Consider the following 26,775-nt stretch of genomic DNA (forward strand, 5'->3'; position numbering starts at 1 on the left):
GGCACCTTCATAGGTAGTGAATGCCCAGGACTGAAAGTATGCAAGCAAATGTTAATGACCACCTGCCAGGTGTCCGGTAGGTGGCATGCTGGTTTCAGTGGAGGTCGGACAGATGACTTGTGTTGTTCAGTTGCAATCTTTAAGAGACAAATATCAAGGCCATTATCTCTAGGGACTGACTCTGAACTGAGACTCACAGGAGATAACTGGGTGCCAGTGATTAATTGCATTCTTTAGTGCAGCATGACCTAAAGGTCCTTTAAAAACAAGTTAAAAGTATTCACCAACAAAGGGTGCTAGGGAAAATATATTTGACAAAATTTAGGTTATGCAGTTAGTGTGTGGTATGAACCTCCAAGATGAGGATAAGGTGTGTATCATTTCTAAAATCTATTTGACAAAAGAAACCCTTTTTTTTGTTGTTGTTAAAGTGCATCTGTGGGACTAAGGTTTCAATGGAACATATTTGGAAAATTCTTATGGAGCAATATTTGAGGCTCATATCCAAAGCAATGTGGTAAATATACAAGCAGGTGATGTGTTAAGAGAGCAAAGGATCTAAGAACATTAACTTTGCATCTTTAAAAAAAACAAATAATAACAAAGTCATGGGGGTCATGATGAGGACTCAATAAGCTAATATATGTGAAAATTTTTAAAAATTACTCTAAAGATTAATTAGAATAATTAATCTTTGATGAGAAAGACTCATCTGCTTCACCATTCATAATGGGAAGGTAATTTTTAGGTATAGAGGATGGCATTGGGGGTGGTCACCTGACTGGATAAAGTCTATGAACCCTCACCCAATACCATAAATTATAATAAAGTTTGATGGTTATCAGAGGGTTATCAACAGAATGATGGTTATCAGAGGGGAAAGAGGGTGGTGGGAAGGCAAAGTGGGTAAAGGGGTCAAATATATGGTAATGGAAGGAAACCAGACTTCTGGTGGGGAGCACACAATACACAGGTGTCAAATTATAATGTTGTACATGTGACAAGTATATAATGATATTAACCAATGTTACTCAATAAATTTAATTTAAAAAGAAGAAATAAAAAATCAGAACAAAGATATATTTGGTTAAAAAATGAGTCTGTAATATTAGTTCCCTGGAGGGGCCTAACTTATTATAGACATCTCAGAATCAGCTCTTCACCTTTACCAACAACCCAAGGCTGAGTTTCTCAATCTCAGAATTGATAGTGGCATTTTTCTATTGGTCAACCCTGCCTTCCATGCTTATTCTTCGTGGTTCTCAACTCCAGTTTTAGCTCCATATTCTTTGAATGTGTATCATTTGCTTGGAGTGTTTATTTTCTAGTGAGCTTATTAATCATGAAAAATTTTTATTTTAACAAATTCAACTTCTATTTTCAAAAAAAAATAAATAAAGCTCAGTCGCCCACTGACCTGGAATTTGGCCTTATGACCTCTTTTTTTGTATTGCATTCTAACTAGCACAGTCACCAACACAAACCAGAATTGGTAACTGCGCTGAGATCTTACAGAATGGCTCCTGTGGGGATGTTCACACACACAGAGATAAACTATTACTATGGCTGATACACAAGGGGGCCTGAAAAATCAGCTAGCAGGATGTACAAGTACAAAATGAATATCAGCAGAGAAATGTACACCAAAAGCCAATGGTAGACTGGGAAAATCTTAAACATGAATCAACAGCAAGTTGTCAGACCTCTTTCTTCCTGTAGAATCTTCTTATGCTTTGCCTTAAAGTGATGGGCAGTGTCATGGAAAAATCACTGGATTGAGGTCAAGATATCACATGTCTTAGGTGTGCATTAAGTTTCTGAGCTCTGGTTTTCCTCTTTAAAAGATGAACCAGTCATCCCTTTCCTATCTCAAGAAGGTTGTTGAAGACATAAAATGAGAGAACACATGAAAATACTTTGTATACATTTATAACTAATATCCATGACAACATCGGGCATGGAACTGGCACTTAATAAACATTGAATTAGATAGATAGGTGTTTGGGTGCACAGTTAGATAGATTGATGGGTTGAAAGGATGAATAGATGGATTGGTTGGTTGAACAGGTGGATGGCTAGATGATGGATGGCTAGGTGACCAGTTGTATGAATGGACTAGTGAATAGGTTTGTTTTGGAGTCACCTGACAGCTTGTTTGCAACATCTTCCATCCATTAATCTTTCTCTTCTCTTCCAGTCTGTTCCCAGTTCTCCAAAGGAGTCTATGCCATCTTTGGATTTTATGAACGGAGGACCGTCAACATGCTGACCTCCTTCTGTGGGGCCCTCCATGTCTGCTTTATTACGCCAAGCTTTCCTGTTGACACATCCAACCAGTTTGTCCTTCAGCTGCGCCCCGAGCTGCAGGATGCTCTCATCAGTATTATCGACCATTACAAGTGGCAGAAATTTGTCTACATTTATGATGCTGACCGGGGTAAGCCAGGGACTAGGAGAGGCAGACTGTTGAAAGCTGGAGAGAAAACTACCAGCAGGGAGAAAAGTGATGCCTTTTTGCCTCCTTGAGAAGCATGGGGAAATAATTCAGAAATGTTTTATTTCCATGGACTGATTTTTCGGAGGCTAATCTCTAACTCGTAGTGTGGAAACACATCCTTTGAGAGAGTAATCCCCTTAAAGCACCGTGTCTCTCTACAGCTCACCAGCTTCCATGGCTCCTGAGTCCATACTTAAAGTCCAAGGACCTCAACTGAATGGCTTACGGCTCACGGCAAGGTTGTTAGGAGCATAAACACTGGAGTCAGACAGACCTGGATTGAATTCTATGTTCTCTTCTCTCCAGCTGTTTGACTTTGGGCAAGCACTCTGCCTCAGTTTAACCATTCATGTAATGGGAATAAAATTATCTATGCCTTCATTTCCTCATCTCTATAATGAAGATAAAACCAGTCTATACCTCATAAAGTTGTGGGGGTTGAATGAGAAAATGACTACACAGTGCTTGTCGGTGTCTGGAACATAAGTGATGCTCTAAGTCCTCCATATAAATTAGCTGCTATGGTCACCATCATCATCATCATCATCCACCCTCCCAGGCCTTGCTAATTCTGTCTCCACCTAAATTTTGAATTTTACATCATATTCTCCTAATGTTTGCTGTACTGTTTTCTTCTCTGCTTCTTTACTCATGCTGTTCCCATTTTCTGGAATGCACTTCCCTTCTCAAATATACATATGCAATCCTTCCTCTCTTTTATAGCCTGCTCAAACACCACTTTCTCTAGTTCCTGATCCTTAAGTGGGAACTCTGCTCTTTTTTCTAACTTCTGTATATTGTACTGTCCTACCTTCCCCTTGTATACTCGATAGTCCTATAAGAACTTAGTTAATATTGGTATAAATAAAATATGGATCATACAAAATCTGGAAACTGAGACAGAGGAGTTCTTTTCCTGAGCCAAAGGGAGGTTTTATAGGAGGTTGCCTATAGGGAGTCTTAGAAGACATTTGAGCAGGAGAGTAGCTTTTAAAATGGTTTTTCAAGAAGAGTTAGGCAGTCATTATTCAGATGAGAACCGGAAGCACCCTATTTTCTTAGATTGTTCTTCCCTCTCCTTAGTTTAATGATTTTCCTTCTCAGACACCAGCCATTGTGAGGATCATCTGCACAAGGGCTATTTCAGTACAGCTTTTCAACGTGATGAAACTTGAATCATGGAAGTGACAAAGCCAGAAAAATTTAACTTCAATTATAGAGGGTCATTTCTGGGGTCAGCAGAAGCACCCACAATCTTACACGGGCTTCCCCTGCCTCAGAACTCTGCGCTCTGAGCTCTGCCATTTGCTAACTGTGTGACCTTGGCAGAGGGTCATTTCTGGGGTTCAGCAGAAGCACCCACACTCTTACACGGGCTTCCCCTGCCTCAGAACTCTGAGCTCTGAGCTCTGCCATTTGCTAACTGTGTGACCTTGGTCAAATGACTAAATTTTTCTGAGCCTCAATTTCCACATTTGTGAAACAGGGATGATAATGGTAACTACCTCGTAGGATTAAATGAATTGGAGGCAGGAAAGCTGGAAAAACAATGCCAGACACATAGTAAACTTTTAGTACCATACCAAACAACTTGTACTAAAAAAAGAAACAAAGATAAGAAGGCATAACACTATTAATCTAAAAATGATGCCTGAGGCCAGGCACCATAATGGTCACTGTGGGAGGGATGAGCAGTATTACTGGGAGACAGAAATAATATATGTGCAAAAGATTGACTAATAATGCAAGAGAGAAATACCATCTGACATAGATAGAATAACAACCTTCACCACGCTCCCAAAGAGCTAATTCCTGGAACCTCAGAATATGTTTTATTAAATGGCTGACTAATAATGCAAGAGAGAAATACCATCTGACGTAGATAGAATAGCAACCTTTACCACCCTCCCAAAGATGCCGTGTCCTAATTCCTGGAACCTCAGAATATGTTTTATTAAATGGCAAAAGTATTAAGGTTACAGATGGGATTAAGTTTGCTAATCATCCTGGATTATTTGTCTGGGCCCAATGTAATCACAAGGGTCCTTAAATGTGGAAATTGGAGGCAGAAAAGGCAGAGTCAGAGTGTGATGTGAAAAAGACTTGACCAGTCACTGCTGGTTTGGAAGACAGAAGGGGCCATAAGCCAAGAAATGCAGGCATTCTCTAGTTGCTGAAAAGCCAAGAAAATTTTCTCCCCTAGAATCTCTAGGAAGCAACACAGCCCCCTTGACACCTTGATTTTAGTCCAGGAAGATATATTTCAAACATAAGACCTCGAGTAGTACAAATTGATAAATGTGTGTCGCTTTAAGCATCAAGTTTGTGGTAATTTGTTATAGCAGCAGTAGGAAACTAATACACCATCTATGTCTCAAAGATGAAACAAAGCAGCATTGAGTAATGAGCTCTTCTATCATTTAGTTACAAATTAGAAGGCAGTAGTTGAATTCAGTACACATCGAATACTGACTATGTGAAAGGCAAAGTATTAGGTACTGACATATACTGAACCTTCATGAATGTGATTGACAGTTATTAGATGCTGTTTAGATAGCAGGCTGGCACATTTGATAAGTGGGTACTAAATGCCTGAGTATCCTGATTGCCACTTTTCTGTCTTACTCACCCGACCTCCAGGTTTGTCCGTCCTACAGAAAGTCCTGGACACAGCTGCTGAGAAGAACTGGCAGGTGACAGCAGTCAACATTTTGACAACAACGGAAGAGGGATACCGGATGCTCTTTCAGGACCTGGAGAAGAAAAAGGAGCGGCTGGTGGTGGTGGACTGTGAATCGGAACGCCTCAATGCTATCTTGGGCCAGGTAGTGAACACCGCAAAGGGTCAGGGTAGGTGTGGGAGGGGGTTCAAGAGGGACCTGAGTGACCTTTTGTCTAGGGTGTCACAAAGAGAGTTCTCTACTAGATAAGCCCAGATGCCTCCCTTCTCCCATTCTGTAATTCATAAATTTTAATTGTGAAGTTTTATGGAATAGCACAAATAATGGGAGCCTTCATGACATGGTTCTCAGATCAGTTGAGCAAAAATGGACTTATTTTATGAAATAGCACAAATAATGGGAGCCTTGACATGGTTCTCAGATCAGTTGAGCAAAAATGGACTTCCAGTGTTTCCCTTTATTTTTAAAAAGAAAATTACATTGCAATTTAGAGTTTGTGAAGGGCTATCACATTTAGAAACACAGCCTGTGGAGCCAGGTTCCTGGGTTCAGCTCTGGGTTCTGTCACTCACTAGTCCAACACTTGGCATCTCATTCATTTGGCCCACTGACCTATTTTAAGAGTCTCAGGAGGCAGCTGGCAGGCACCTCCCTTTTCACTGTTTCCTTGAACACTCTCCTGTGTCTGAAAAACCAATTGACTGTATATTCTGTGAAAGGGCACTGTAACCTCAACAGTTTTCAGCCAGGTCTCCAAGCCATGGTTCTTCCGGTTCTCAGAACTAAAGCATGTGCCCATCATAGAAGTAGCAGGTCTTTGTGTAGGTTACTGTCTTTTTAAATCACATGTGTGCATTCATATTTGCTTGCAAGGAAGTATATTTTGCAATCATTTTTGAACTGTGCTATGTAATAAAAGATTGTAGTTTTAGGTACTTGACAACATGACAAAGCTTGTTAATGGCCTTCAAGACCTCTGCGGCCTCCACAGGGAATCTCAACACACCAGCTCAGCAATCACTCAGAGGTCTCAGCAGTGGAACAGGAGAAATTTTGAAAGTCAGCGATTCTTAAGACATTAACTCTGTGTTCCACTTTTACAAAGTGTGGTTCTGGCCTCCCCTCTGGGAAAGAGAAACCAGCAAAAAAATGGTTTTCATTGAGATGGGAGTTCTCTGGTCTGGAGTCAAAGGATTTGAATTTCAGTTAAATGAAGTCTAGGGTAATGGTTAAGGGCAGAGACCCAGGAGCCAGAGTGGCTGAGGTTCCAATCCCAGCTGTAGTATTTACTAGCTCTGTGACATTGAGTCAATTTTTTAATCTTTCTACATCTCAGGCTCCTGATCTGTAAAATGGGTATACTAATAACAGCTTCCCTTTGGAAGCTCCTATGCGCATTAAAAGTCTCTCTACATGTAAAGCACTCAGAACAGAAAATGATATATGTAAGCATTGCCTATCTTTGCTATTCATACTGCCAACTAGTACTGTCTTCTTGAGTCACTCCCTTTTTAGGGGTAAGTGTCCTCATCTGTAAAATAGGAATGAAAGCCTCTTTTCTACAAAGTTAATAACACATTAGATGAGATAGAGGTGGAGAAAGTGCTGAATGATAATTAGAGATTCGTAGTAGACTGATGACTTGTCCTATATAGTTCCATAACACTCAGTGCTACTATTTTCTGAGTGTTTACCATATACCAGACACTGTGCCAGACCCATTCCATGTATAGCCTTACTTCATCCTTATACCAACTCTATAAAACAGCTTCAATCAATTCCTCTGTTTTATAAATGAAGAAACAAGGGATTAAGCTTACCCAAGGACTCACAGCTAACATACAAGAAAAGCAGGAACTCAAACCCAGCTTGTTCTGCCTACAGGGCCCAACCTCTTAAAAATGCATCTTTTTAGCTTCTCTAGCTCCTTTGCCAAAGGACAAACTTGTTTTTTGTAAGAATGTGACTTGTTAGTATGGGTATTCCAGATTATAGTATGTTAACTTTCAAAATTGTTTAATTCTCCTATTCTGGAAAGGAAGATCAAATAGCTGAAAGGATCTGTACATTACTTGATTTACCATCTGCACTCAACTATTTCCAGGTAGGATGACTAACGGTCAAATTGGGTGAATGATCTGCCATGGGTTCAGACAACTAGTTAGTGACAATAATGAGTCTAGAATGTACATCTCCTGACGTGCAGTCTGATATCTTGGCACCATCCTAAACTATCAAAACACCCAGCAATTGGGATATTTTTGGTCTAGATATTATCTGCCTAAGAAGGGAGATGGTGATTCCAAATTCTAAATAGAATACCAATTTCCTGTTCTGTCTCCAGCCCCCACCCCAGAATATAAGTCAATGAGGGCAGGGATTTTTGTTTTGTTTTGCTTTTTCCCCTGCTGTATCCACTAGTGCTTAGCTGTAGTAGGCATTCCATAAATGTTTTTTGAGTGAATGAAAAGAATAGGGAATTAATGAAGCCTCAAAGATCCCAAATATGAGATGGGTCTGGCTATCTACAGGTAGCCATTCACTGGATAAGAGCCTTTAAGCTAGAGAGAAGAAAGAGCATATAGAGAAGCCCAGAGGGCATGTGAGGGTAGAAATTCATAGAATGGCTTAGCAGCTGTGGAAGATGCTGAATGACTACTGGGAAATAGTGACAAGAGGATGAACACAAGATTATGACTATCCTTGGAAACCATTCTAAAGAGTTTCTAGTTTCTGTAAACAGTGGAAAGGCAGTAAAGGTTTATGATCAGGGAGCAGGGTTATTAGACTATAATGCTTTATCAATATATGACACCAAATTATATAATACAGTCATTAAGTTCAGAATGAGTTAGAGATAAGAGAGATCAGGGCCAGGACAACCATCGCATCACCCTGTTTTATTGTCTTCATAGTGCTTCTCACCTACTGAAATCTTGTTCATTTATCTGTTTATGTATTTTCCATCTGGTTCCCTGCTAAAATGTCAACTCAGCTCAATAAGGGCATGGGGACCTTGCCTCTCTTGTCCATAGCATAGTGCTTGGCATACAGTTCATGTTCAATAAATATTTGCTAATTGGATTAATCATAGAAGGTTTTACAGAGTAGTTGAGATTAGAACTCAGCCATGAAGGTTATGAATAATAAGAGAGAAAGGAAACAGTATTCCAGACACAAAGATTGTGAATTAAGGCCATCCAGTGGAAATGAAATTTGAAGGAATGAGGTCAGTGAAGTAATGTTCCCAAGTGAAATTGTAAATTATCTTTATAACAACTTTTTTAGTTCATAACCCTGTGAGCATTTCATTCTTCATCTGTTTAGTATTGGTCTCCTCCCAGTAAACTGTGACTTCCAGCACAATGCTTGGTACACAGTAAGCACTTAAATGTTTGTGAAGAGAATGTAGAAAAGGAGGGAAGGTAGAAGAGTAAATGGGTAAGAAGGTTAGTATTAGGTTGAACCCTATGAAATTGATACTTTTTATTGGTCACAAGTCATCAATTATCTGCTAGTTTCCTGTTTCAAACTGTAATTTTAGCTTGTGGAGATTATAGTTATCCATTGTCTGAGTGTAGTGGGTTTTGAAATATCTTTTATTTGCTGATTTAAGTTTATTAGGATCTGAATAAGTTTTTGATAAAGGTATCTCATTGTTGAAAGGGCAGCAAACCATTTGACAAGAAGATGAAAAAGTAATGAAGAATTATTAATAAAACTATCATCCCAATAGTATTTGAGGTCTGTGGTCTGGAATTTCAAAATCTAACCACTGTTTTGGGGCACTCATTGTGTGCACTTGCATTTAATTATTCCCTACATAAAAACTGTGTGAGCTGCTATGCACATACATCCAATTAAGTAGATGTCTGAATGTGGATTTTAATAACCTTGAAAATTTATTCAGTTAGAGAAGAAGCCCAAATAGTTCTCATATGTTTTATGCCTCCTTGCCACAGTGCAGGGGGAGAGGCACTGAGCAGGATGTACTAACCCCAATTTGATTATTTAAAAAAAAAGACATAACTTGCAGGCGGAGTTAGAACTGAACCAAGGCCTGCAGTCCTAGCTATTCCATGGATAGTATGTCTGGCTACGCGAGCAAACCTCTGGGTAGTTCTTTCCACTTTATTTTTCCTGCCCACAATGATTAGGGACAGTCTGCACATTCAGGATAGAGGGATGATGAGGACCCTGGCTCTTAATAATTAACCATAACCAGGCAACATATGGAAAGGCTCACCAGGGTCAGGTCCCTGTCTTGACACTGCCACCAGACCACTGTGGGAGCTGGGCAAATCACTTTCCCTTCCTGTACTTCCCATCTGTACAGTGAGGGCTTGGACCAGACAATTCTGACATTCCCTTTCAGCTTCTGGGTTGAGTATCCCATTCATGTCTGAGTACCCAGCTGGTTTAGAAAACACAAAATTCAGGGAAAGAAGGAACTGTATCTGAATATGGTTCATGCAAGGAGTTAAAGGTCAAGAACTGGGGTGGAATCATCCATTTACCCATCCACCCACCCATCCATTCATCTGTCCATCCAAGCAGCAGGTATTATCATGACAGTGACAGGGAATTCAACACAGCATATGATCCCCACCAGGAAAGAGTCTCCATGCAGGGGAAAGGCTTTAAGAAAGAAGAGAAGTAGCCCAGCCGGTGTGGCTCAATGGCTGAGCATTAGCCCATGAACCAAGAGGTCATAGTTCGATTCTCGGTCAGGGCACATGCCCAGGTTATGGGCTCAATCCCCAGTAGGAGGTATGCAGGAGGCAGCCAATTAATGTTTCCCTCATCAATGTTTCACTCTCTCTCTCAAATCAATAAAAACATATTTTAAAAAGTACTTTAAAAAAAAGAAAAAGGAAGGAAAGAAGTGAAGATTTCAGCTAGGTCCTTGGGGTTACGAAATGCTACTCTACCCCAGGAATCAGACAAAACTGATTTCAAATCCTGTGTCTGCCACTTAATAGCTGGTTAACCATAGGGAGTCTACTTAACCTCTCCGTGCCTCACTTCCTCATCTGTAAAATAAGGATCTCCAATGCCACCATCATTGGATGGTTGCGATACTGTGCTTGGAGTACTTAGGTTAGGGCAGAGCACACTGTGAGTACTCAATTAATGTTAGTTCCTATTATTATTGCTGTTGTGGCTTTAATTGCTAATATGATTAATGAACCCCTTCCCTTGCGTTTTTTTAGATTATAAAGCTGGAGAAGAATGGCATCGGCTACCACTACATCCTTGCAAATCTGGTGAGTAGAGCACACTGCAGGCGCTCAGCTAATGGTGTTCCCATGTTTGGGCCCCCAGCTTTCTTCCACGGTCCCTGGTTGGTGGGAACTGCATGGGTGAAAAGGGCCATTTGGAGCTGTAATGCTAAGTCCAGTCAGTATCAAGTTTATTTTTTCCCTTCCACATCCCTGTTTGTCAAACCACATCACTGTTGGCAAACCTCTAAACTCTAAAACAGCTTCATCAGTCATCTCAATTCTAGCTCTAAGTGACTGAATCTTGGTAATAAGGACAAAATCACCAAAAATGATAATTTTATAGTTTATAAATATAAACATTTAAACCATAATTATACTAGTATTGATGGATCTTTACCCAGAAACAGTTTTCCAACATAAACAATATTATTTCAATTTAGTTTTTATTCAGTTTTCTATGTAGCATAGATGAGATGTTTTCTTTTAAAATTTGTTTTCATTTTTAAGGTATTGCAGGCCTTTTAATGGGATGCAATTATATTTCATGCTATGAAGATTTGATTCATCAAATAATTTTTCGTACATATTAAATTTTATCTAGTAACATGTGCCATTTTGAGTTTGTTTGTTTGTTTTTGTGGCCATTATTTCTGACAGTTCTATTTCTCCTGGGTCATGTTTTGCCTATCTACCTTCTTTATCATAAAGTGTGATTTTTTCCCCAAAGCTACATGGAATTTTGTTTTGCCTTTGGTCCATTTTTTTAAGTCCTTTATTGAGATGCAATTTATATAGCATGCAGTTGGTTCATTTAAAGTGTACATTTTAATGGTATTTTATTTATTCATAGAATTGTGAAACCATCAACACAATTTTATTTTTATATTTTTTCATCCCCCCCAAAAAGAAATGGAATACCCAGTAGCTGTCACTCTCACTTCATTCCACATTCTCCCAGCCCTAATCAACCACTAATCTACCTTCTAGCTCTATCATTTGCCTATTGTGGACATTGCATGTAAATGGAATCACACAATACTTGGTCTTTTGTGACTGGCTTCTGTCACTTAGCATAGTGTTTTCAAGGTTCATCCATACTGTAGCATGTACCCCTTTATTCCTTTTATTGCCAAATAATATTCCATTATATGGATATAAGTACCACATTTTGTCTATTCGTTGGTTGATGGACATTTGAGTTGTTTCACTTTTTGACTATTAGGAATAATGCAGCTATGAATAGTTGTGTACAAATTTTTCTTTTGAATATACATCTTGGAGTGGAACTGCTAGATTATAATATGGTAACTATGTTTAACATTTTGAGGAACTCAAAATTGTTTTCCAATGTGGTGGCATCTCCCATCAAATCAATAACCAATTTTTATACTGATTAAAATATTTTAATTAATAACAAATTTTGCCCTGTAACAACTTGAACAGTTGTCAGTTTTCCCTAATGGTAGCTTTTTCTACAAAACGTTGCTTCTTATTCTGGCTTGTCTTTGCAATTTTCTGTGTTTCCATTAAGATGTGAGTTTTAGCTTTTAATCTATAGTAATTCTAGCACATTCAGTTTTAGCCATGTTATTTTGTGTCGGTTATTTCTATGAGTAACTTTAATATTTATTGAACAAAATCATTGATATTTTCTACTTGTTTTTGTTTTTTTAATCTTTATTGTTGAGCACTACTTATTTTTGGAATAAAAGTCATTAGTAGAAAAAAGGCATAGTATCTGGGTATACATAGTATGGAAAGGTCAAAATGCAGGAGCTAAAAATGATATAAAAACATCTGCCTAAAAGTTCTGTCATTCTTCTTTCTGGCCTGTTCTCCATCCTTATATCCCTTCTTTCCCCTTTGATTTATCCTTGCCTTGGCTGTCCCAATATTTCAGGCTCAGGACTGGAAATAAGAAGGGCTTTTTGAGATATATTCATTTAGAGTCCCAAGGGTGGGGAACATCTGGCCTGTGGGCCGTATAAGGCCTGAGAAATAATTTGGTCTGGCCCTGCCAAGGCATTAGGGGTGAGTTAATTAAATGTTTGACTAAATCTAGCAGACTAATAAGCTGATGATTTTGTATGGCCAGTGAATAAAGATATAAGTATCCAAATGGCCCTTGGCAGAAAAAAGTTTCCCTACCCCTGAATGTTTGACCCTGCTGTTAATGGCTAAATATGTTAGTTTTCTCAGGGGTGTTTGTATTTTAAATGGAAGGCAGCTGTCCAGACACTTTTAGGGACTCATTAAAAAAAATTTTGCGAGAATAAAATTTTTGACTTTGTAATAAAGAAAACCCTTGATGTCCCTTGAATCCAAGATTCTTAGTGCTAGAAAGGACTTCAAAAGTCAATTCCAGCCCTAACCGGTTTGGCTCAGTGGATAGAGCATCGGCCTGCGGACTGAAGGGTCCCAGGTTCAATTCCGGTCAAGGGCATGTACCTTGGTTGCGGGCACATCCCCAGTAGAGGGTGTGCAGGAGGCAGCTGATCGATGTTTCTCTCTCATCGATGTTTCTGACTCTCTATACCTCTCCCTTCCTCTCTGTAAAAAATCAATAAAATATATTTTAAAAAAAGTCAATTCCATTTAAGTCTCATTTGCTTGTAGGAAAACAGAATCAGCAAGGTGGTGTGACTTGGCCAGGGTCACACAGCAAGTGAATGGTAGAGCTAGGCCTAGCATCACAGTGAGCAAGCAGCACCAGGTGCCTTTCCCACTACTCCAGGACACCTCTGAGTCCAAACCATGTGGGCACCCTACAGCTTGAGAATACAAGGGTGGGGGCATACATAATCACCTCTCCAGGGTAAGACAGAAGTCACACATCAGCACATCAGTGGCTTCAGAGTCACTGAAAGACCCCAGGTAATTACATCGCCAGCCTCCATCTGTTGCCAAGTGACCCCGTGGTCACAGCATCACCAAGTCAGTACCTTGGTTTTCTGTGTTCTTCTGATCTGCATTCTTCTCTTCTGACCTAATGAGCTCTCAAATTCTTACAACTGCTAGCTAATAGGATGCAAATTGCATATACCATCCAAATACAAGAGACTTGCATGTTCCAATAGATTAGTTGATAATTAGGCTTCAAATTACTAATTAATTCAGTTTGAAACATAGTCAACTATGTGGTGTATGCTTTTCCTCCCCCTTCAGAGGAATAATGAAATTCATAAGATGATAATTTTTAGAAATTCAGCCACATCATTAGCCTGCGGCTGCAGGGAACTGACCCCCTCCTTCAGAGTGTTTCTGATTGGGGTGTAATTATAGAGTTAGAAACCAGGGAAGCTTTGGAAAGGTTGAACAAAAGGAAGGAGCTTCACTTTTTATTTTGCAGTTCTTTCTGAACCTGTCAGGATGCACTGGCTTTAAAATAGCCAGCAGCCTTCTTCTAACAGATCACTTTGAAGGGACCCAAATAAGCAGCTCTGGAGGGGCTGCTCAAAGACAAGTTGGAGGGAGGCTCAGGGTCCGAGAGGAGACCTCTAGGGACAGGGAGTCAAAAACAAAAGCCAAAACCCTGCTTATTGTTCCAACATCACCCTTAGCTGCCTCTGTGATCTTGGGCATCTCTCCAGCCCTCCCTTTCCTCATCTGTCAATTGGGAATTACAGCTCCTGCTCTAAGTGCTCCTAGTGTCATTGGGGAGACCAAATATGTTGCTAAACGCCACCATGCTTTGAAAAGTTGAAAGTGTTCTGCGTAGGTGGGGAATACTTGCTTCATATACTAAATCTACCCAACTTTACATCACATAGTGTGTGTTTGTATTTATACGATTATATGTGTGTTCAGATTTTTATATGATAGGATAGACCTGTATTTATATTTCCATAGCATGGGTATGTCCTTAAAGTGAACTTGAACCATGCAGAACTTGACAAGCTAGGCCATTATTTCTTAAAGAAGCCTCTGGGCCCTAGAGCCCACTAGCGGGCCAAGCTCTCCAGGCTGGCTCTCAGTCTTCCTCCAAACCTCAGGACAGACTCTGTTCACTCCCTGCTCTGAGATTGTGGTCAAAACAGACATCTGCCAGCTGGAGACTTCCCAAGTTATAGCATTTACTACCATGATGCATCAACAGCAAATCTTAGACCAAACTAGTGTCTCTCAAAACAGAGGACCTGTAGGCCCCAACAATGCATCTGCAGAGCCAGTTTGAAAAACACTGAGCTAACAGTTAAATGCTTTAATGTCACTAGGACTACAAACATGAGTACTCAAATCATCGGAGAAATGACCAGAGTATTAATACAAAGTTTATAAAGTGACAGAGCTGGGCTTCTCCCCTGGTCTATCAAACTCCACCATCCAAGTGTTTGCCACTGTGCCATGTGACTTCTGAGCATGGGGAGTTGGGAGCAGGAACAGGGGTAGTAGCCTAAGTTTAAATCTTGCCTACAGTTGCAGCAATCAACCTGGAACTCCTGTTGGATAACTGTTCTATTATACACGGATGGCATTTTATTATAATTATAGTGTGTAAGGTAGCTGCAGGAGAGACAGTGAGGTCAGGCCATCCTGGTCTTACTGGGATATTTAGGGACCAGGGCCGTCAGCTGTTTCCATCATGTGATTGCAGATGAACTTCTGTGAAATGTTTGAGTTGGCGGCTTTGCTCTATGTGGCAGTTCATCCAAGCCCCCAGCTCCATGCTGCTGCCCTTCTGCTGTCAGTCCTAACAAGAAACTGTTGTTTAGTCTCCTTGCTCCCTTATGATGAGAAGTCTGTCTATGCCTTCTGTAAGGCTGAGCTTGCCCACTTTTTTCTGAGCCTCTCTTCCCACCATTGCAGTACCACACAGTCACGTTTAGTTTCTGCAGCCTCTGGTTAGGTGGTACAGTAGTTGGGAAAGGTGGCTCTGGGGTGAAACAGACCTGAGTTTAAATTCTGACTTTATACTTATTAGCTGTGTGACATTAATCAAGGTACCTACCCTCTCTGAGCATTTTATCCTAAATCCCTGGACTGAGAGAAATTGGTTTGTGAGACCTGAGTGGCTTTTGCAATGCTTGTCAACAGTGGACACCTGTGTGTGGAAGAGGGGGTGTCCGTGTGTTTGCAGATACCCACGTTTATAGGTACCTACTTCCCTGGTTTCAACTGTACTTGGATAAGTTAACAACCATATTTTTTTCCAAGACAGATGGTGCTTTAGCTGATGTAAGTACAGCTACATGTCTTATTGACTTGGTAGAAACCAGATCAGCCTGTGTGTTACCAGGGATTATAGAGGGTGAGGACTCATTAAGGGTTCAGTTGATTAAAGTGAATAAAATAGGAAATGTGAGGACCGTGATGCAGAGACATGGTTATTTGAGGACACAACTAAGTCCTCAGCCCAGGAATATTCCATGAATTCACATATTTTCATATTCATAGGCACATACCTGTGTGGCCACAGAATTGTAGATCAAAGCTGGTAGAGCCCTTGAGAGAGAAATGAACTGGCTCAGAAGTTTCCAGACTTTTTAGTTTAAAGCTCCAATTTCAAATAGAATCTTGGGGAGATCCCCAGTATGTGAAACAGATAAAAAGCAGAGTTGCTTTGGTGGGAGATGGAGGATGGGGATCTGGTTCCCTGTCCTCCTGCCTTCCCCCAACCCAACGTGGTAACCTCTACAATGCCTGCAACCAGAATAAAGTTGGAAAGATCACTGATCCAGCCTAGGCCCTTATTTTGCAGATCAATACACTAGTGCCTGGAGAGGATGAGACCATTGCCTATGGGTGAATAGTTCATGAGGTTCTAAGACGAGACTGAATTTATGTAGTTGCCCTTACAACTGTTTTCCTGACACTTCTTATTTACGACATATTTCAGAATACACTGTGTGCGCGCGCGCACACACACGCACACACACAAATTCAATGAAAAGACCTCTTTTTTCCTAGCCAGTTTTGCTAAGTGGATAGAGCGCCAGCCTGCAGACTAAAGGGTCAAAGGATTCTGGGTTTGATTCTGGTCAGGGGCACATGCCCAGGTTGCAGGCTCAATCCCCAGTGTGGAGCATGCAGGATGCAGTCAATCAATGATTTTATCTCATCATTGATGTGTCTATCTTTCTCTCCCTCTCCCTTCCTCTCTGAAATCAATAAAAATATATTTAAAAATAAAGAAAAGACTTCTTTTGTCCACAAGACAAAAACTGAGAGACTGAGAGTTGACAGGATGGAAGCTTAAGAGAAAATCATGAAAAGGGAGAGAAAAGATATGTGTTGCCTATGCCTTCATTCTTCAGCATGAAGTTAGCAATCAGCCTGCTCCAGGTACTGTGTTGTGGACAACCTGGCGACCAAGGCCCCTGCCCTCTCAGGGCCCACAGTCTCCCAGGGCAGATGAGAGGGACCAGTGCAGTCTGAGAGAGAAAGCTGGAGAGGCCTCTGAGTGATGGAGGTAAAGAGCACACATTAAAGAAGCTGGGGACAAATGTCCTAGTCTCCCAGAAACCTGCTAATTCCTTCTTAGTCTAAAGCTAAAGGGCATTTCAAGTGCTTCACTGCAGAACAGAAGCTAAATGGATCAGATTAACTGGACTAGTGGTCAGGAAGCAGAATGTACAGTGGTTAAAAAATAAGTAGTCTTGTCACTGGCTCTGACTATGTAATCTCTGCCCTCCGCTAGCTGTGTTATGTTGGGCAGAAGCTTCTCCATTCATTCAAGCCTCAGATTTCTAATTCGCAAAATGGGAATAATGATAGTATCCACTTCACAAAATTGTTATGGGAACTAAATGAAATCATACAAATAAAGTACTTAGCACAGTGCCTACTAGATGGTAAAGGCTTGATACATGTTAAGCACTGTGGTTGCTGTTTTTATTATTATTTTAGCCAAAATCTGCCTCCCATGACCTCTGCCCTTTAATTGGTCCAACCTGCCTTCCAGAGCCTCAGAGAACAAATCTTCCACCTCTTCCCCATGATGGCCCTTCTGGGATTCACATACATCCTTCACTCAGCCTCTTAGTCGTCCATTATTTCTTAGGTTGACCATCCCTGTTTTGTTTTGTTTTGTTTTCAAGCATTTCTAATATAACATGACTTTTCAAACTCCACTTCTCTACAACTATCCTTTCAATGGAGCTGTCATCTGAGAATTGATCTGATAATTTGGGGAAACGTGGCATGTTCAGCTTGTACCACTCAGAGTACAAAGGGCAAGTTCTTTGCTTTGTTCTAATCTTACCTCTTTTGGATCTCAAGGGGATGAGATGGAGGAGTATCTCAGGGGTTGTTTAATAAACTTCTTCTTGGCCCCTTTCCCTTAACAATGCTGGATACTCCTTCTTCCTTCTGACATGTGTAGTGTCTGAACTGGCAGGATGATGAGAACTGAACAGCTTGGACATGACCCCTTGAAAGAACTGCAGAGAAAAAGGAAAAACCTGTTTTGACCCAATGCCAATGATGATGGTGAATACGATGATGATAATGATTGTTAATATTCATGAAGCACTTACTATATGCCAGACACAGTGCTTAAATGTATTCTTTTAAATCTTTCACCAATTCTTTGCTATAGGTGTTATTCTATTTGCAGAGAACTGAGCCTCAGAGAGGTTAAATAACCAGTAAGCACACCTAATCATGTCTTCTGTTTCCAGGTGCACATGATAATTAATAGTTATAATATAGCCCAGAGCCTGGTCATGAACCTTAAAACATTTCCCAGATCTTTACAACAAGATGAAAGTATGTCTAATGTAGTTATAGCATTAAATATCTCTTTAGGACATCATAATTATTTGAAGTGCCTTTTTATTCTAATCCTTTGAAAATTATAATTGACAAATGATAGACAAAATGACTAAGTTAAGTAATTTACTTAATTGAACATTTTTATTCCCATTTTATTCAAATGGCTGGTCAAATTCAAATTATTGAATTGTTTCCTACCTACAATGAGTATATGGTGGAGACAGATTCCAATCCCAGCTAATCTTCTAAACCATCATACAATCATAGGCCACAAGTCTCTTCTCTGCCCCTTAGTTTCCCTGTCTGTACAATGAGGGGATTGATCTGATCTCTGACATCTTTCCTTCAGATGTCAGTACACTATGGCCCCTGGGTCAAAGTCAACAGCCACCTGATTTTGTTTGGTGCATGAGTTAAGAATAGTTTTTACATGTTTAAATTATTGAAAAAAGGTGAAAAGAATAATGATATTTCATGACATGTGAAAATTATATAAAAAGTATGTGACATTTATTGGGACAAAGCCATGCTCATTCATTTACTATTGGTGATGACTGCTTTCATTCTACAATGGCAGCATTAAATAGTTACAACAGAAATCATATGGCCCGCATTTACAATCTGCTCCTTTACAGGAGAAATTTGCCAACACCTGGTATAGATGTGGGGTAAGTGGACACTAATAGGCTTCAGATCCATCAGAGGCCTGGGAAATGTCTAAGCAACCTTATGAGGTTGGTGTCAAGAAGAAAAACCCAGTGTGCTGTCCCACAAATGTTCCTTTAAGACAAAAAGCTATACTGGAAGGCCCCTCCTTGGCAGGATAAGACATTTATTTTGGGCTATTAACTGCATAAGCCACACTGCCTGAGGTTCTTTGTCTGTGGCAACCTGGAAACACCATCCTAAAGCTAAGCTCATATGTTCCTTCGCTGTCAAGACAATATAACACACTGGCGAAGAAGACAGATTTTTATGGTTGAACCACTACTTTAACCCTTGCCTGCTATAGGATCTCAGAGGACTTTCTAAAGGTCTCTGAACCACAGCTCCTCAACCTAAAATTGGGATGAATATCCACTCATTTATGCCTACTGTGCATGTTCCAGTGCCTACTGTGCATGTGCACCTCTCAGGTTTGTTTGGGGGATTACATAGAATTATGCATATAAAGCATTCAATAGAATGCCTGGCTTAAGATAAGAGCTTGAGAAATGTTTACTAGTAAAATAAATCTAGAGGTGACTGTCAACTGATTTTTTCATTTTTCATTTTTAAATGAAAGGAACTTCATAATTCTCAAAAGGTTGTTTAGATGAAGTTATAGAATGCATAGGAAGAGGCATTTTTGCCATTATTGTTGTTTGTGTTATTCTTATGAGCAATGTTTCTGGAGCTGTGTTTCAGTAGAGCATCTAACATCACCAGTGTTAATTCCAGGCCAACAGATAACAAATTAAACAGGGCCCCCTTAACAGATCATAACAAAATTCAAAAATGCAAGACTTCTCTTCCCTTTTCTGCCACTACCATTCCCTCCCACTTTCCAGGGACTAACAGATGATCTCTACCCAGCACAGTACTTCAGAATTATCTAGGAATCTATTTTTTTTAATGGTATGAAAAAGAAAATATATTCACTTAGTACATATATAACAGAAGGGTATTAAATAAAAAGCAAATGCCTGCTCTCTCCAATCTCACTTCTCAGAAATAACTATTTTAAACCTTCTCTGCGTTTAGCAAGTATGGCCATTTCCTCCACATGTCTACATAATACGTCTATGCCTGTTTTTCTTGCTTTATCAAATTTAATCACATCAATGACTCCCCATTAGAAAGATAATGAATCATTTCATACTACTCCCCACATCCTGTCCTCAATGTTTGTTAGTTATGCTATTACTTGAAATTCTTCTAATGACTGTCTTTATAATTTTAACATACTGAACCTTGGTTTTTGATTCACCAGCATCAGAACTTTGGAAAATACAGATATACAGTCTCCAGGCTGTTGAATGATAATCCTTAGGGATGGCTATTTTGCAAAAGCTCCCTAATGTATTCTGATGTGCCCCTCAGGTTAAGGACCTCTATCCTGAGAGCCTGCAATACACCAGCCAGTTTATTTGCACTTGAATGAAAATGATAGGCAGACCATTCTTCTCATGTCACCCATTCATTAGTCACACATGGGACTGTGTGAAATGCTACAAAGATGTTGAAAAAAGCAGACAGGAGAATAGTGACCAAGCAAGTCATCACAAAACCCCATTTTTGATAAGAGACAGTCACTTTGTGAATGGCAGCATCTGGTGCAGGGCTGGAGGGACAGTGGAAGGAGTCCAGGTTTAGGAGACCTGAGTTCTCATATTGAATAATTTGAAAAGGAGCATCTTGTAGATTAATTTTATTTTTTATTCAATAGTCATAGTGTACAGAGAAAAGCACTCAGTATTTGGGAGAAGGTTATAAAATAGGCAAAATGGCTCAAAGAGAGTAGTGAAGATCAAACTTCAGAGTTTGAATCTTTAATAGAATGTAATTAGCAATGCTTCATCTTTATACAATCCTATATAATAAAAGGCTAATATGCAAATTGTCCCCTCAACCAGGAGTTCTACCAAGGGTCGGACCCCCCCCACACACACACACCAGCCTGATCAGCCTGATTGGGGCAGGCCAGCCAGACCCCAAAGTGCATGAATTCGTGCACTAGGCCTCTAGTATTATATAATTAATAGCACAGATGAAGCAAATAAAAAAGTACTAATTACCAAATATTATCTCCCAAGGTTTTTTTTCTTTTAATAAAAATGGCCAAAAAGAAATTAGAAAATGATTTAATTAAACCTTGTCTAATGAGCGTACTCAGGGGAATAAAGTGAGTTGAATTTTCCAGTTAACAGGAGGACAAATAGTTAACACCTTTATTTCCCCTGCATAGTCAAGAACACATTTCTGTATTGGAAGAGTATATTCTCTTTCATTACAGAGAAATCAAGTTTAGTAATAATAAGAGACTAATTTCCCTGATTTTGTCTCTTTTACCTAATATCACAGATGTGAGCTTGTCTTATCAATCTTTGCCCACTCCTTCTCAGGGGAGCAGAGGAATTCATTCAGGGGATCCCATCAGTTTGATTAGATGTAGTTGAGGTTTGGCTCCAGTAACCTTGTAGTCAGACATCTGGTGATGGAGTCAAGTGGCATTTATCCTATATAATAAAAGCCTAATATGCAAATTGACCAAACGGTGGAATGATGGGAAGCTATGATATGCACTGACCACCAGGGGGTAGACACTCAACACAGGAGCTTCCCCCAGCCCACAGGCTCCAGGCCAGCCAAAGTGGGTGCCAGCAGGGGCCCCCCGATTGCTCACATTGCCCTGTAGAGGGAGGTGACCAGAAGCAGTGGGGAGGCGGGGCTGGCCAGTGGGCAGTGCCAGGCCGGCCAAGTCAGGTGCCAGCGGGGGTCCCCCGATCACCCCACTGGTCACCCCACAGATCAGCCCTGATCACCAGCCAGGCCTTGGGACCCTACACATGCACAAATTTCGTGCACCGGGCCTCTAGTGTTTGAATAAACTCTGCCATTTCCCTTGGACTCCATTATATTCAAGATGGGGCAGTCAGTACCAACTGCCCAGGAGCTTGTTATGGATTTTCAAATGACAGAATTTGACTGCGGGAGATCATTTCAATTTCATTCTCTCAATAGTTATTTTATGAACAAAATGCTCCTTTTAAAGTCTCTAAAAATTATGGGAAATCTCTCAACTATGGATTAGCTTTTAACCAGTGGTGGGATAGCTGTGTTCTTAGATAATATAATGTCTTCAAATGCATATTGGGTACAAGAACCTAATTCTGATTTCATATGTGGTAACAGCTTGCAAAAACCATGTGCAAAATCAGTAGACCTCTGTGAAAGTCTGGAAACTGTGGCTATGGGCAAAATTAATCTCAAAAGATGTTTCCAACCTGAGCTTCTCTTCTCAACCAATGAAAATTATCCACTGGCATTTGCTGCCTGCTGATCATATTTCCCCTGGCTAATCAGCATTCTTGCTTGAGGAAAGTCTCTGGCTTTTATTCATTTACTCAACAAGTATATATTAAGCATCTACACTGTGCCAGGCACTGTTCTAGGTGCTAGATTCTGGGAAGCATTAGTGAACAAAACAGTAAAGGTCCCTGCCCTCATGGAATTGACATTCCAATGGAAGGAGAGAAGACAAGGGAACAAATAGTGAAGGAGATAACCTCAAATGGTGTAAATACTCTGCAGAAACCCTAACAGGAACAAACCTGATAGACTGAGTGTTGGTTGTAGCTTGATCAAGTTTACCAAAAGTGAGTCTTAAGACAAGGATTTAAGTACAAGTACTTTCTGTGGGTGCCAATACTAGAAACAAAAGCAGGGAATTAAGGAAGTGAAGTAGGGAAGAGATGACCATTAAAGGCTCATAATCAAGGCACTTACCCCTGCGGGGTACAGGAACTCAATTCATTAGGGGATCTGCAGGCATGGTGTAGAGCACACTGCAGCGTTATTCCACCCCAGGGGGAGAGTACTGCTCTGCTTCTGGAGTACTGATCTGCTAACTCTCCATCTATCATCAGCTGAGAGCTGCTCTGGGCATATTAACTCCCTGACACATCTGGCTTACCTTACATACAGGTGAAGTAATAGATATCTGCAGTTAGTCTAAAAAGTAGAATATCAGTGTGTGAAGGAGAGTGGAAATGAGCAGGACACCAACAGCATTGACCACAGGGTGAGAATTGGATCTTTGCATGCACGGTCAGGAAAGACCTCTCTGAAGAGATGGCATTTTATCTGGCATCCAAAAGGTGGAAAGGAACCATCCAAGGAAGACACACTTCCAGAATAACTAGGACAAGGGATCTGAGTGGGACTCAGCTTGGTTTGTTTCTAAAATACAAATAATAAAGAATCAGATAACTTTAGAGGCAGAGTGTCAGGGGAGTGTCTTTGAGTCATGAAGTTGTTTATGGCTAGATCTTTTAAATAAAGAAACTAGATCAGCCTGGCCAGTGTGGCTCAGTGGTTGAACATTGACTCATGAACCAGGAGGTCACAGTTTGATTCCTGGTGTGGGTACATGCTTGGGTTGTGGGCCCAATCCACAGTAGGGGGCTTGTAGGAGGCAGCTGATCGATGATTTCCTCTCATCACTGATGCTTGTATCCCTCTTTCCCTTTCCCTTCCTCTCTCTGAAATCAAGAAAAACATATTTAGGGAGAAAAATGAAAATAGATCAAGTCAGGGAGACATTAAGAGACTTGGACAGGCAGAGCTGGGACTAGTGCTCAGGGCTCCTGGCTACCAGTCCAGGGCTCTGCCTACCCTCAATCCATCAATTGCTTCCCCTGATCATTCTCCAGTTTCACCCTTAGGATTTGACAGTTTTCCCAAGCCTTGGAGCCCACAGGGCATTGACCTTATGATCCCAACTTAAATTCCTGCAGTGGGCCGCCAACAATACCTAAAAAGAAACCCAAATCACAAAGCTCTATGTGAGCAGCCTTGGGCTGCCACTTTGACTGCATTTCTAGCCCTCTCTTCCTCTGTTTCTGGAACATGCCAACCATCCTCCCACCTCTGAGCCTTTGCTCAGAATGGCCTTCCCCAGATGTCCCCGTAGCTCACTACAAGGTTTCTATTCACTTGTGTCCCCATGCCAGCACCACCTCTTCAGGGAGACTCTTCCTGATCTTACCTGCCAAAGCATGGCATCACCCTCCTCTCCCCATCCTCTTGTCCAACTTTATCTTTTGCCATAGGACTCATTGCTACTACCTAGTATAGTCTCCTAGACAGTACTATTTATGCTATGCCACATATTTACTTGTCTTGCTCACTAGAATGTAAGCTTCATAAGAGAAGGAACTTTTTTATTCACTATTAGAATAGTGCTTCATAGGTTCTCAGAAATGTTTGTTGCGCAAGGAGTGAGTGACTGAGCAAAGAGCTAACTCAGTGAATTGCCTTTATGCAAGTTTATTCTCCAACTGCATCTCAGTTTCTATATTTGGCAAATAGACATATAATGTCTACTTTATAAACTCATAAATGGAAATGAGGCTGAAGATATGAAAGTACTGTACATTACAGAATATATTACACAAATGCAAGAGTTCCTGTTTAAGTTGAAGGCTTCCTGCGTTAAAATGAACTTCACCAAATCAGAAGGAAAGTTTCATTCCCACTAAAGAATTCTTTGTAGATGTTACAGTTGTTCAGGCCTCACTGAGTAAATCTCTAGTCCAGGGGTGGGCAAACTTTTTGACTCGAGGGCCACAATGGGTTCTTAAACTGGACCGGAGGGCCGGAACAAAAGCATGGATGGAGTGTTTGTGTGAACTAATATAAATTCAAAGTAAACATCATTAAATAAAAGGGTACGGTTTTTTTTTTTTTTAGTTTTATTCATCCTTTGTAGATGTTACAGTTGTTCCGGCCTCACTGAGTAAATCTCTAGTCTGTGGTACAGGAAAGAGCACAGGGCAAGGGATGACTAGAATCCAGCCTCTTCCACAGACTTGTGTGACTCTGGGGAGCCCATGGGAGCTTGGACTCAGATTCCCCTCCTCTCAAAGGGGTGGAGGGTGGGAGTGGAAGAGGAGACAACCTCCTATGTTTCTATTCTCTTCTGCATCTATGGCATCATAATAATCCAAGCCACCATTTATTGATCATTCCGTCTGCACTATGCACTTTACATGCATCATTGCATTGCTTTTTCTCCCCAATAACTTACCCTCCATTACTGAGACAAGAAACCATCAGGTAACTTAGTACAATGTAGCATCACTAATAGCTGTGAGTAGCAGAGGCATTACTTCAACCAAGTACCGCTGGCTCCTAAGCAAGCACTCTTAACCACTGTGCCAACTTTGTGCACAAACTAAGGGATAACCGAGTTCAGAAGGAAGGGAGGCACAACTGCCTCTCTATTAAGTCAGTTCCACCTTTTGGAACAGTTTGGAAAATCCTGTGTTTCTGTAACATGGTTAAATGGATTTATCCAGGCAATGTATTCTGACTTCTTCCTCCTCCTCCCTGCACAGGGTTTCATGGACATTGACTTAAACAAATTCAAGGAGAGTGGAGCAAATGTGACAGGTTTCCAGTTGGTGAACTACACAGACACCATCCCAGCCAAGATCATGCAACAGTGGAAGAACAGTGACTCTCGAGACCACACCCGGGTGGACTGGAAGAGACCTAAGGTGAAGGGATGGGCAGCAGAGAATAAAGGAGCAAACTCGCCCCATGGCCGGCCTCAGATGTTAGCCATTTGAGAAGGACAGGCTTTCTAAGAGGAACAAGCTAAGGAAAATATACCCATAATGACTGAGTGTTCAAAGATCAGACAATCCAGAATGACAATGGTTTTAACAAAAGAGACATTTTGTTTTTCTCTCATATAAACAAAATTCAGAAGTCAGCAATCCAGGGCTTATATAACAGATCTAAATCATCAAACACTCAGGCATCTTCTATTTTCTTATTCTGCTGTCCTCAGCTTTTGGAGCCACCTTATAGCCCAAATGGCTGCTGAAGCTCCAACCATTACCTCAGTAGTCTACCCAGCAGGAAGGAGAACAGGAAAATAAAAAGCACAATTGTTTCCTTTAAGAGCCCTCTTCAGAAGTTGCACATAGACCTTCCACCCACATGCTGCTGGCTATGTCTTAGAAACCTAGCCCCAGCTAGCCACAGTGAAGGCTGAAAGAAGGGTGTCTCTGTTCTGGGCAGGGGCACCATTTTGCACAGCTCTAGAGTATGCTGTTCGCATTTTTTTTTGTTTGTTGATTGAGCTTCCTTGAGTTGTGCAGTGAGCCGGCCCTTATTCTGGTCAGCCATGTACACAGCTAAAAATCAGGAAAATCTAAGTAATATTAAGCACTTCACTGCCTCAGAGAGACAACTCCCAATTATCATGCGGACTGTCTGCTGCCCACTTCCCAGCAATGCAGCTCTAAATCCTGCAGCCCAAATCTATTTTGTTTGCTATTTGATAATGGTTTAGAATACAGGCAGAAGGTAATTTTTCTTTCCCATGTCATGGCAGTGACACTGTGGAACACTACACTGAGCAGGATCCTGAGGCCAGATTTGTTTATCTGGGCAAATCAGGGAATCCTCTGTGATTTTCTCTTGTCACTAGGCTAATATCTTTTTGTGAATGGCAGGACATTTAACTGGGATGTGTCTCCTCCCACTTTTGCTCAAACCCACTTAGCAATCCAAAACAAGATGTATTTAAATATGAACCTAAGCAAACAAAATCACAAATGTGTTTTAAAGAAATAAGCAATCCACATAGCAGTTAATAAATATGTAAATACCCCAGTTCTGAAAAGATTGGAGCAGACTATAAAATAGCAAAATGTAATATGTACATATTATATCAAATGTGAGAGAATGAAAGTTAAAAACTGGAAAAATACTTATAAACTAGTATTCAGCCTACAACCCTCTGTTGTGAACTTCGAATGTGCCAGAGAACATGCTAGGCATTGGGGACTAATTAACGAAGATGACAGACATGAGTCCCAAAGCCAGGAAATATTATCCTGGATTGTTGTCCTGGTTCTGTTTCATCAACATCTTATCCTCCTTT

The 26,775-nt window shown here is 40.6% G+C and overlaps 1 protein-coding gene across 2 annotated transcripts in view; it reads left to right on the forward strand.

Annotated features, from left to right (window-relative positions):
* Positions 1-26,775, forward strand: part of GRIA1 (glutamate receptor, ionotropic, AMPA 1) — a 273,885-nt gene that overhangs the window by 141,111 nt on the left and 105,999 nt on the right. For both annotated transcript variants that reach the window (XM_005870514.2, XM_005870513.2), the window contains exons 3-6: positions 2,198-2,437; positions 5,138-5,322; positions 10,392-10,445; positions 25,217-25,378. In XM_005870514.2, the coding sequence (XP_005870576.1) occupies positions 2,198-2,437; positions 5,138-5,322; positions 10,392-10,445; positions 25,217-25,378 (641 nt within the window). The remainder of the gene's footprint in view (positions 1-2,197; positions 2,438-5,137; positions 5,323-10,391; positions 10,446-25,216; positions 25,379-26,775) is intronic.

Source organism: Myotis brandtii, unplaced genomic scaffold, assembly GCF_000412655.1.
Source record: "Myotis brandtii unplaced genomic scaffold, ASM41265v1 scaffold32, whole genome shotgun sequence".
Lineage (NCBI taxonomy): Eukaryota > Metazoa > Chordata > Mammalia > Chiroptera > Vespertilionidae > Myotis > Myotis brandtii.